Consider the following 12136-nt stretch of genomic DNA (forward strand, 5'->3'; position numbering starts at 1 on the left):
GAGGACTAGCCACATCAATATGAATCAATTGAAGCTTTTTTTATGCTCTCCAGGTAGCTTTCTTGAAAGGAAGCCTTGATTGCTTTCCATATTGGCAAGCCTTGCATTTTGGCAGTTCAACTTCAAGATTAGGCAAACCTCGAACAAGTTCATTCTTTTGCATATTCACCACTACTCTATGATGAAAATGACCCAGCCTTTTATGCCACACTTCTGCTCACTGTTGTTGCTGAGTAGACTGATTGCTTTGCCTGTAGAAAATCTAGTGCAAAACTCTTCCCTTTCATGCTCACTTTGAACATATCTTCATCTTTTGAGTTTTTGATTAAGCAATGATTGCTCTCAAAAAACACTTTAAAACCATTTTCAAGAAGCTGACCAACACTCAGCAAATTTTGATTAATGTTAGGTACAAATAACACTTCTTGAATAAACTTTGTACATGTTGAAGTATCTACTGCAACTGTGCCTATCCCTTTCGCTGCGATATATTCTCCATTACCAATCTTTACTTTGGAAATGAATGATGAATCTAGCTCCTTGAATAGATCCCTGTCAAAGGTCATGTGGTTGGTGCAAGCACGTCAATGAGCCATTTGTCACTTGAATGACTTGCTGCAAGACAAGTAGCTACAAATAGCTGCTCCTCTTCATAATTAGCTACTTGAGCAATATTTTTCTGCTGTAGATCATCTTGAGCTACAACCTTGCTCTTGCATATTTTCTGATGATGTCCCATTTTCTGGCACTGCTCACATTTCACATCAGGTCTCCTCCAACATTTCGATGGTGGATGACCCTTTTTGTTACAGTGCTTACAAGGAGGAAAGTCAGACTTTGATGAATCTGAACCTTCCTTCTTGTTTTCTTTGTACTTCCCTTTCCCTCCTTGATTTTTTTGCACCTTTGCAGCCAATGCTCCTTCAACAGAACCTTCACTTCTCATAAGCCTTCTCTGTTCTTGAGCCTGCAAAGCATGTATCAATTCTGCCAAGCCAATCTTTGACAGATCCTTAGTATTTTCCAAAGAAGAGATGGTAGCTTCAAATCTTTCCGGGACAGTAACTAGAATTTTTTGAACTATTCTTGTATCAGCAAATTCAAAACCAAATAATCGTACCTTGTTTACGAAATTGAGAAGTCTATCTGAATACTCTTTAATAGTTTCAGATTCCTTCATTTTCTGCATCTCAAATTCTCTAACCAGATTCAGCACTTGCATTCCTTTGATCTTCTCATTTCCCTCGTACTCCTTCTTGAGATAGTTCCATATATCAAAGGCTATTTTCAAGGTCATGATTCTAGTGAAAATTGAAGATGAAACTGCAGCAAACAAACAGCTTTTGGCCTTGGACTTCCTTGCCTTCCTTTCTTTGAAATTCTTCATTTGAGCCACTGTAGGATTGTCAGGTAGTGGAAGCACTTTGTAGTCTTCCTCAACAGCCTCCCAAAGATCATTTGCATCCAGGTAAGCCTCCATTTTGATTGCCCAAACTTGATAATTTTCTCCATTGAACACAGGAGGTGCAATGGCATTGAAAGAAGTTTCTGCACTCGAAGCCTTCATTTTGGTGAATATACACTCAAATTCCTCACAAGTCCCTTAAGAAGAGGGCTCTGATACCAGTTTGTTGGAGCAAACTAAGAAATAACAGAGGAAAAAAAAAAGAATATTGCAGTGTACTACATTTTTTATTAACTGCAAATGTGCTTAAATACAAAAAAAAAAAAAAAAAAAAAAAAAAAAGAAATTCCTATATTTCAGCTCAACCATGGAACATGCCTCCATGTTTAACAACTCAGCTAGAAAAATGGAAATAATGACTGAAATGCAGTAGAACAAGTCAAAACATAACAGAAAAAGAAAAAATGCAGCAACTAAATTGGAAGTGCAGCAGCTAAGTCAACTTCTTAACAATTTTCTCAACAGCAAATCACAAGTTGTTTCTACTTTCAAGAAGTTTAAAGCTCTCGTAGGAACTCAAAGTGGCTGTAAAATCAAAACTTTGAGATCTGACAACGAGAGCGAGTATACTTTACAAGAATTTGATAAATTTTATGAAGACTCAGGCATGAATCACCAACTTACGGTGAGTTACACTTCCCATCATAACTTGTAGAAATGATAAAGCATACCAAGGAAAACTCGTTAATTTTTACACATTTTAATTATCGAGCATCATGGGATATATTATTCAAAGATTTTTGAAAAGGAATCGAGATAGTAGCCGAAGACGCGTTGCACGCCATGGGTCCATTCCTCGGCCAAGGTGAGGCAGCCAGTTTGAAGATGCGGTTGTTCTTGCTAGAAGTTTAGCACAAAATGTGTCAACAAAATCTTTTGATGTAAAAAATAATAGGCTGCAAAGTGAAGCTGTAGTAGCTATTGATAAATATTTGGAGGAAAGAAAACCGAGGCTGCTCAAACTATCATTGCAATCTTATCTAATTGGTAATTTACTAGAAACTCCATCATTGATTAAAAAGTTAATCATAAAAATGTTTCTTATGGTTCTTCTTCGGGATGAAGTTGGACATACTCAATATGATTGCGGGCCTCTTTAAAATATATGTAATAGTAATATTATTATCTAGTTGTTTCATTATATTTAAATATACTAGTCAGAACTTAAGACTTTTATTTTTAGAATTTAATCTTATATTCTTCAATTTTATCTTAGTTACACTACTTAATATTTATATTTGTGTGAAATACTTACCTACATTTGGAATATGTAATTATCGGTTAACTGCTATTTAAATATAAAGACATTATTATTCTTCCTAAAAGATACATGTGTGGCGTTAAAGCTTCTAAAAAGTTGAATAATTAGGGCTCCTTATTTTTTAAATTAATTATGTAGTTTCTCGATTTTGTTCTTGTTATACTATTTAATCTGTTTAACTTATGCTGAATTCAATAGAAGACTTAAGTAGTCTAAAGGAAATAAAATAATGGAACTATATAATTAAATTCTGAAAATAAAATTTCTGATTAGTGTATTTGAGTATAATTGGGAGACTATAGCAAAATTAACTGGTTTGGTAGTTGTTATTTATTTTAGTAGCCTTTAGAGCATTTTCAATACAACTATGGATTGTTCTTATTTATTTGCCACATCTGAAAAAATTGAAAGTTAAAAACAAAAATCTTACCTAATGTTATTGTCTATTTAGTCTGTGAGTTTGATGTATCAAGAAAAAAATACATTGTCCATCATGTTCTCTATTTTCAAAAGGTCTGTTAGACAATATGACTTAACTATTTATTCTTTTTTTCCTATTCATTCATTTTTTCTTAATTTTTTATTTCTCTTCTACATCTTCTCTCCAGCGGTTTGTTTTTAGGTCACTGTATTTAGTTATAGGTTTAATTTTAATTACATATAATTTTAAAACATTAAATACTCATCATCAGGAAATTCTAATATAATCAAAAAGCATTGAAGAACTATTTTTAAAATCTAACGTCTATAAATACACATTCAGTCACATTATCGTTCACAACTTCTATTTATTAAGGCACATCAGCCACAATCCATGGTTGCATTGGGGATGTTCTTAGTTGTTAGCTATTTGAGTAGCTTTTCATGAAATGCTAAAAGTTACATGTTATGTGGGTTAATTTTTTATAAAACGCTACCTTAACCTATAAAAGCTAGTTCAAATACTATGTTACCGAATAGTACAAAAAATAGCTTGTAGCATTTTTGCCAATCAACACGCTAAAAGATATTTAAAAAACTATTATTGAATATAGCCTAAAGGCAATATTAATTGTTTTTGATAGCTATTGACTGTTTAAGTAGCGTTTAGCTGTTTGAGTAACTTTTCATAAAATGCTAAAAGCCAACTAAGCGTTACATGATTTAACTTTTGATAAAACATTATCTTAACCTCTAAAATCTAGTCCAAACGCTATGTTGCCAAACACTATAAACAATAGCGTGTAGCGTTTTGATCAACTACTTAAAAAGTCTTTACCGAACAAAGTCTAAATACCAAATATAAAAATTCATATAATAAAATTTATTTATAAATAAATTTAAGTGTACAATTATTCCTTCCAAACATAATTGAAATTTATACTTGAAACATCACAACAAACCCACAAGAAAAAATCATAAATCAACCTTAAAACATATATAATTATGGTTGAAGGCTTAATGATGATATAATTAAATAATTAATTACTTACAGGATTCCATGACAGCCCATATACCTCGAGCAACACAAGCAACATTAAAATTGGAGAAACCAGCAGCCTTGGTGAAGCTCTCAAATTGTTTTGCAGTTCTTTCTTTGCCTCCAGGCTGCATTAACATTGTGTTGTTAAGGCTTAAAACATACTGAGAGGCTTTCGTTGTGTCTGGTTCTTCTGGCAATATTGCATTTATAATTATAAGTTTCCCATTTTTGGGCAGCACTTCATATACATTCTTCAACACTTTTATCACATTTTCATCACTCCAATTGTGACATGTATCCTGCAGAGTATATGTATGAATATTATCTAATATGTCAATAATTAATATTTATGTAGTATACAATAATCCCTTTAAAAAAAAAAAAAAAAAGGGGTCAACCACGATAGCTACAATCATAGTAATGAAAATATTATATGTTATGTCTTTATTAAATTCTATTTGTTAAGCGATATTTTTTTTTTTTATGGAACATTACAAAATGTAAAAACACAAGTTATCTTAAAAGTTACTCCCTTCATTTCAAAGAGATCGATAGTCCACTTTCTATTTATACACATAATAAAAAAATAGCAATTATTATGGCTAAAGTATAATTTTATTCATATAACTTTCCTATTATGTCATCTTAAATAACATATGAGCAATTATTATATTAAAATAATAAATAAGAATTAATGGGCGTTATTGAAAATAAGATAAAATTTTAATAAGGGTAGAAGAGACAATTTAAGAATTAACTATAATGCAAAAAAGAAAAGTGGACTATATTTAGGACAAATCAAAATTAAAAAGGAAAGATGGATTACCTTTTTAGGACGAAGAGAGTATTACAAAATAAGGCTTTAGAGTAAGTTTAATATTACAACTTAAGTATTAAATTACTTATTCCATTCTATTAAATTTGACATTTCTTTATCTTTCACAGGAATTGAGAAAATTATTGAATCACCTAAATTTTAGAAAAAAAAAAATTTAATTACTCTTAATATTAATTTAATTGAAATAAAATTTAATATAAATATCTAGACAAGAAAAAAACTGAAATAAAATAATTAATAATGTTTTGACTTTTTAAAAGTGTCATCTAAATTAAGAAGAAAAAAAAATCAAAAATTGTTAAATTTAATGAAATGTTCCAAAAAACTGTTATTTTTTTATGATACATAATATCAAGATATAAAGACAAAATAAGGGTCATATTTATCATAATTAATTTATAAAATTATTATTAAAAAAATTGTTATTTATTTATAGTATATAATACTCAAGGTATAGAGACAAAATAAGAGTCACCTTTATCATAACTGCATCTCCTTGCGGAACACTCGTTAGCATATTACCTCCAATATGTTGAATGCCTGAGTTTAAAATAAGCAAATAAAGTTATCTTTACACAAAAAATCAAAGGAAAAATTATAAAATTAGCGTCAGCAATTAATTATTGGTAATTTAATTGTAAACGCCGTGTAAGTTATTCTATATTTATGCAATTAGAAATTCATTACAATCCAAAAAATCCAAAGACTTTTTTATTTTTTGTATTTAAAGTTTATTAGGTGGCATTGTATTAAAAACAAATTAATTTCATTTGGTAACCAAAATTTGAATTATTTTCGATTTGAATCTAATTTTTAAAACTGGTTTTTTTTTATTTAATATCAATTCGAATTGGATCGATGATTATGCCTATGTTGGACTCATATAGTGATAGAGGAATCTCATAATTCAAATCTAGCCTTCATATGAAAGATTTTATAATATGTTTTAAATTACTTTTTTAAGGTAAAAAAAAAAAAGTTATTATAAAGTATTGGATGTAATTTTCAAAACTTATAATTAATATTCTAATCCGAAATATAAACCTAATAGGGAGAAAAGAAAATACAAGTACTCCTTTGATTTTTGAAATTGCTAGGAATTCTTTTTCTTTTTAAGCATGATTAGGCATAATCAGAGTTTGGTTTTAAATTGGAATCTGGTCAACAGTTTCTACTTTTAAATTGTACTCGAAGTTATGTGATTAAATGCAGAGAGAGAGTTCTTTAATGAGTATGTGCGGTGCCTTCAGCAATAGAAAGGCTTGCAGAAGGGAGACTAATCATCCACTAACCCGTGGTTTCGGCTTTAAATCATTTTTTTCTTAAAAAAAAAAAAGAAATTATGAAATAATAAAAAAATAAAGAAATTCTAATTTTTTGTTTTGTTAAAATTTTTATTATAAATCTTAAATTTTTTTATTAAACTTTTAAATTCCTTTTCAATACTATCCATTAGTTACCATTTTATCATTTTTATTCATTGATGCGGCAAAATTTTTTTAAAAAATAATATAAAATAAAAGAGATTCTGAAAAAATTGTTTAGTTTCAATTTTAAATTAAGATGAAATCGAAATCCGCACTTACAAAACTTGTCATACCTAAGCGTAATTAAGGCCAATGGTAAAATTAGAAATTTATTTTGGATTACAAAATACAAATTTTTAAAATTTAAAGGGCCGAAATGCATATTTATGCCTCTTTAGCATCAAGTTATCAAAATTATAAGTGATCTTAAATTAATTCTTTTTTTTTTGAAAAAATTAATTCAATTGATAGAATTAATTAATTAGTAGAATTTAATTGAATTAATTAGTAGAATTAGAGAGAAAGAGAGAGAGTACTATACCAGGGTAAGGTGGTGCAGTTAGGGTAACATGAGGCAGATCATAGTTAATGCCTTTGATGGAAGGATACTTAGAGATAATCATATTGAGAACCTTTCCAGTACCACCACCAACATCAACCAATGAATTGAGCCCTTCAAATCCTTTGTATCTCTGAAAAATTGCATTCATAATGAGAGGAGAAAGACCAGCCATTGCATCATTGAAAATCTTGTTAAATGCTTGGTCTTCATTCATGTACTCAAATAAAGACATCCCATGAACTCTTTTGAACATACTTCCACCTTCAAGAATTGCATCCTTCAAATTTAACCTATTTTAGTAAAATTACACAACACACAAGAGTAAATGTTTTATATTTAGAGACTAATGATAGACTACAAATAATAAAAAGAAAAAAGGTGTTTTCACTTTTTTTTTTAGCCATACCAGACCTCCATGGCGACTTTGTGAGTAGAAAGTGCAGATAAGGGAGCAAGAGAACCTCCTTCTTCTTCACTACAAGGAACAAAGAATTTGGAAGTTGGTGTTAACCCATAAAGTGTTTCAACTTGACCATCTTCTAGGGTTCGCTTAGATTGAGAAAGAAGAGAGTGGCTGGCAAAGAGAAGAAGCATCCGGTCAAGCATAGAAGGAGCTTCAGGGTTCTGTGTTGGAAGGTGAAAAGCAATATCAGTTGCAGAAAGATAAGCATTTGGTCCTGCTTTGGCTATAATACCGAAGATGTTAAGTTGGATAGCTGCCCTAAACACCATAGGAAAGATGTGAGAGGCAGAGAATAGCATCGCATTAAGGTGTGCTTCATCTTCTTCATTGATTTCATTAATGGAATTGGAATCCATTTTTGTACTCTTAAGACTATTGCTTTGTTTCAGTTTTGTTGCTTGTTTATTATAAACTTACATATATATAAAGCTAGCCAGATTAAGTCAAGTACATTTTGCATCAAATAATACAACATATTCCATGGGTACACATGGGAATATATTGTATGATTTACCCACTTGTGCCATATATACATATATATCTACGCGCACACACAAAACGAACCGAATAAAATTAAAAATTTTTATTTTAATTCGGTTCGGTTAATTAATTAATTGAAAAGTATCAACTATTACAATCAGTATAAAACGAAAGGGAAATCTCATATAATCAAAGGTAAAAACTTCAAAATGAAAGTTCTTAGATTTTGATTCAGTTTGATTAAATTAATTTTTTTAGAATAAAATTGAACCGAATTAAAATAATCAAAAATTCTAAATTTAATTTCATGGAACTAATAAATTAGAAAAACCAAACTAAATCAATTTGATTTTTTTATGAGAACTGTTTTGTGCTCATCCTTAGATGACAATGCATTCAAACAATCAGGCAAATAGAGGTCAATATCACCCCCTGTTTATTAGAAGTTGAAATTAAGATAATCAAAGAAATGTTTGTAATTAACCATGTCTGACGAGGAGAAGGTCCAAAACTGTTGTCCCAATGCACCAAAACATTTCTGTTATTTTGTATACTATCCACCATTATTATTGTTTGTTCCGAAAATCCCATTCTGGTGGGCTTTTATTCAATCCATCTCCATTAGGGTTAGGCAAAATTTGGTAAAATTAATGGAATTGATTTGTGTTAGCAATTAAGGACTACATTGTAATAAACAGTGCTGTTATAGGAATTAATAGCCTGCATAGTATTTCAATTACTTAAAACTTGTGGCTAAATGTTTATATTGCTGCTGATGTGTAAGTAGCTGAGTTGGCATTTATGGAAAAGGACAAGTAATGAGAAAATATACTCTTTTTCCTAAATACCCTTTTGTCTCGATTCTTCTCCTCTCTTTCCTTTCCTTCTTCTTCTCCCTTACTTTTCTCAGTGCTCATCTAATTTCTGGGTTACTGAACACCCTTGTTAAGCACTGCATATTGCAGTCCGTTAACAATCTGGTATCAGAGACTTGTGATTTAGATGAACCCATTATTTCCTTAGACAAAAAAACCACGATGACCAATACATCTCGTTTCCAGGCTCTTGAGGAGCGAGCTGTCTCCCTTGAGCATTCCTTGGAGGCGATTCAGGCTGAAATGCAAGGAAAATTTGAAACTCTGGAAGAAAGGCTATCTACGGCGGTGATTGAGTCTCGATCTGAGATTGACGTGGCCCAATCAACACAGAATCAAAAGATGGACGACCAACGCTTTATTTAACTGGCACCCCCAATTCAGATACCTAATAGAAATCTTCCTCCTATGAACAATGGGGATTTAACTGGCACTTATCCAAACCAAACAACCCCTCCTCCTGTAACACCTAGGGATCATACCAACGCTTTATTTACTACCTCACCCAACCATTTTCAAAGGAATCCTTGGAACAGTTCATTAAACTTGAAAATGGACTTGCCCCAATTTGATGGTACTAATCCTAAGCATTAGCTTCGTAAATGTCGTAAATATTTTCTTATTTATGGCATAAAAGAACCCAACATGATTGAACTGGCCTCATTATTTTTTTCTAATGTCCCTGATGCCTGGTTCCAAGGCTGGACTCTACGTAACCATGTAGCTAATTGGACTCAATTCTCGGAGGCATTGTGTGCTAGATTTGGGGAACTTACCCCTACAGTCCTGGCTTATCAATAGAGATTTGAATACGTCAAATCTCTCGTGCAAAAGCATAACGATGGCTTGCCAGAGGAGTATTTTATCTCATGTTTTATCAGTGGACTAAATGACCATCTTAGACCTTTAATCAAACTCCTCCACCCAATTACGTTGGTTCAGGCTTTTGAACAAGCCAAATTGCAAGAGCAGTCTATTGAGGCCCTTATGAAACACCAGAAACAATCCTTTCGCCTCATCCCACCTAAACCATTTTACCAAAACTCCCTGTCTAAAACTTACCTACTAAACCACCTGACCAAGCCTCAAATACCCAAGTACCTAAGCCAGCTGTGTTACCTTCACCACCTGCTGAGTCCCTAGACCCTATTACAAATGTGGGGATAAGTACTTTCCTGGACACATTTGTAAAAACAAACATCTACTTTCTATGAATGCATTAGAGGAGGAAATAGAGGACCAATTGCTTGAGTATGAGGAAGGGGTAGAAGAATTGGGTCAGGAAGTCACTTCACTTAGTGCAATTGAGGGTCATCTATCTCCTAATACAATTAGGATTAAGGGCACATTACATAGTCAGTCCATTGTCATTTTGGTGGATAGTGAGAGTACTCACAGTTTTATTGATGCTAAATTGGTTAAAACCCTCAACTTGAAGTTTGTCAAGACTTTTCCCCCTATCTGTCAAGTTAGCCAATGGTCAAGTCCTGGTTAGTAAACTTCAATGTCCTGACCTAGAATGGGAGATGCAAGGGCACAAATTCATATATAGTCCTGGGATATTGGAGCTAGTAGAATATCATATCACACAGTTTTATTTGACTTCATTACCCCAGCTCTTATCATACAAAAGGATAATGTGTCTTTAGAATTGAAAGGTATGACTGAATCTGGTTCCTTGAACCTTATTTCACCTAAGTCCCTCAAGAAATTACTTTGGAAGGTTGTGGTATGATAACCCAATTGTTTTCACTTTCTGCTGTTCCTATTGCCACCACTGCTCCTACAACTGAAATTTCCCTCCCATTGGAATTTCAAAAACTTTTAGATTCTTTTGAGGATGTTTTTCAAGAACCCACCTCCCTCCCTCCTCCTAGATCCCATGACCATTCTATACCTCTCCTACCCCACGCCACCCCTATTAACATCAGACCCTAAAAATACAACCACGTTAAAAAAATGAAATAGAGAAACAGGTTCAGGACATGCTCACCTCTCAATTAATTCAACCTAGCCATAGCCCCTTTGCCTCCCCAGTTCTTTTTGTCAAAAAAAAGGATAACTCTTGGAGGTTTTGCATTGACTATAAACAACTAAACTCCTTGACCATTAAGGATAAATAGCCTATCCCAATCATTGATTACTTATTAGATGAGTTGCATTCTGCATCTTACTTTTCTAAGGTTGACTTGAGGGCGAGTTATCACCAAATCAGAATGCTTGAGACTGATATTCCAAAAACTGCATTTAAAACTTACCATGGCCATTTTGAGTTTAGGGTGATACCCTTTGGGCTCACCAGTGCCCTTGCTACTTTTCAGTCTCTTATGAACAACTTTATGCTAAAATGACTAAATGTGTTTTTTGTACCCCAACCATAGAGTATATGGGACATATTATTAGTGCCAATGGTGTGGGGCTACAGACCCTAAGAAGATTGAGGCGATGGTTAACTGGCCTACACCTAAGTCACTTATGTCACTAACGGGATTTTTGGGTCTTACTGAGTGTTACAGGAAGTTTATAAAAGGGTATGGATCTATAAGTGAACCTCTCACAGACCTCTTTAAGAAAGATGCATTCATATGGAGTGACCAAGCCACTCATGCTTTTAAACTTCTTAAAACAGCCATGTCCTCAGCACCTGTATTGGCACTTCCTGATTTTAGCATTCCTTTTGTATTGGAGACTGATGCTAGTCACCTTGGGATAGGTGCAGTTTTGATGCAGAAAGATAGACCAATTGCATTTATTAGTAAACCTTTGAACAACAAACACTACCTATAAAAAGAATTGTTAGCAGTTATTAAAGCTGTTTCCTAATGAAAACACTACCTAGAACATAAACCATTTACCATCAAAACAGACCACTCCAGCCTCACCTATTTACTTCACCAAAGACTCCATAATTATGTCCAACAAAAAGGCATAACTAAGCTTCTAGTTCCCCAATACACTATACAGTATAAGAAGGGCAGTGAAAATAGAGTGGCAGATGCCCTATTAAGATATGCTCTCCCTACCTCTGAGCATCATTCTTTTCCTATTTCTGACCTTAATGCCATCAATACTGTTCAATCTTTATGGTTACAAGAAATCTCTGACAGCTATGCAGTAGACCCCACTGCTTTTGCATTAATACAACAGTTAACTGTAGCCCCCACAACTAAGCCTAACCTGTCATTTTCTGGTGGACTTTTGAAATATAAGTCCAGGATTTACATAGGGGATTCACCATTGAAACATCGGCTTTTCCTTTGCTTTCATAATTCACCTATTGGGAGGGCACTGTGGGGTTAAAGGGACACTTCACAAACAGAAGTCCTATTTTTATTGGCCTAATATGAAGCATGATATCAATACTTGGGTTTCTCACTGCCCTACTTGTCAAACATGTAAGACTGAAACAGTTCCATATCCCGG

The 12136-nt window shown here is 32.9% G+C and overlaps 2 protein-coding genes across 2 annotated transcripts; both read right to left on the reverse strand.

Moving 5' to 3' along the window:
* Window positions 1-562: 562 nt before the first annotated feature.
* LOC105633162 (uncharacterized) lies at window positions 563-1567 on the reverse strand. Its single transcript, XM_012215769.3, has one exon. It carries the CDS (start codon window positions 1565-1567, stop codon window positions 563-565), a length of 1005 nt encoding a protein of 334 aa, XP_012071159.3.
* A 2495-nt stretch (window positions 1568-4062) lies between these two features.
* On the reverse strand, window positions 4063-7768 carry LOC105632993 (caffeic acid 3-O-methyltransferase). The gene is made up of 4 exons (XM_012215526.4): window positions 7302-7768; window positions 6875-7185; window positions 5502-5566; window positions 4063-4487 (listed from the first exon to the last, which is right to left on the reverse strand). The coding sequence occupies exons 1-4, from the start codon at window positions 7712-7714 to the stop codon at window positions 4191-4193; spliced, it is 1086 nt and encodes a 361-aa protein (XP_012070916.2). The 5' UTR covers window positions 7715-7768; the 3' UTR covers window positions 4063-4190.
* Window positions 7769-12136: the final 4368 nt, after the last annotated feature.

Source organism: Jatropha curcas, chromosome 9 (assembly GCF_041381405.1).
Source record: "Jatropha curcas cultivar XTBG-Jc1 chromosome 9, XTBG_Jcur_1.0, whole genome shotgun sequence".
Taxonomy (NCBI): domain Eukaryota; kingdom Viridiplantae; phylum Streptophyta; class Magnoliopsida; order Malpighiales; family Euphorbiaceae; genus Jatropha; species Jatropha curcas.

What these genes read in the sequence shown, in the direction of transcription:
- LOC105633162 (XM_012215769.3), bottom strand. Translation starts at nt 1,567, where the DNA reads ATGAAGGCTTCGAGTGCAGAAACTTCTTTCAATGCCATTGCACCTCCT.
- LOC105632993 (XM_012215526.4), bottom strand. Translation starts at nt 7,714, where the DNA reads ATGGATTCCAATTCCATTAATGAAATCAATGAAGAAGATGAAGCACAC. An exon ending in AAAGTCGCCATGGAGGTCTG is followed by an intron (nt 7,186 to 7,301) that starts GTATGGCTAAAA and finishes TTACTAAAATAG; the next exon opens with GTTAAATTTGAAGGATGCAA. An exon ending in AACTGCACCACCTTACCCTG is followed by an intron (nt 5,567 to 6,874) that starts GTATAGTACTCT and finishes TTTTAAACTCAG; the next exon opens with GCATTCAACATATTGGAGGT.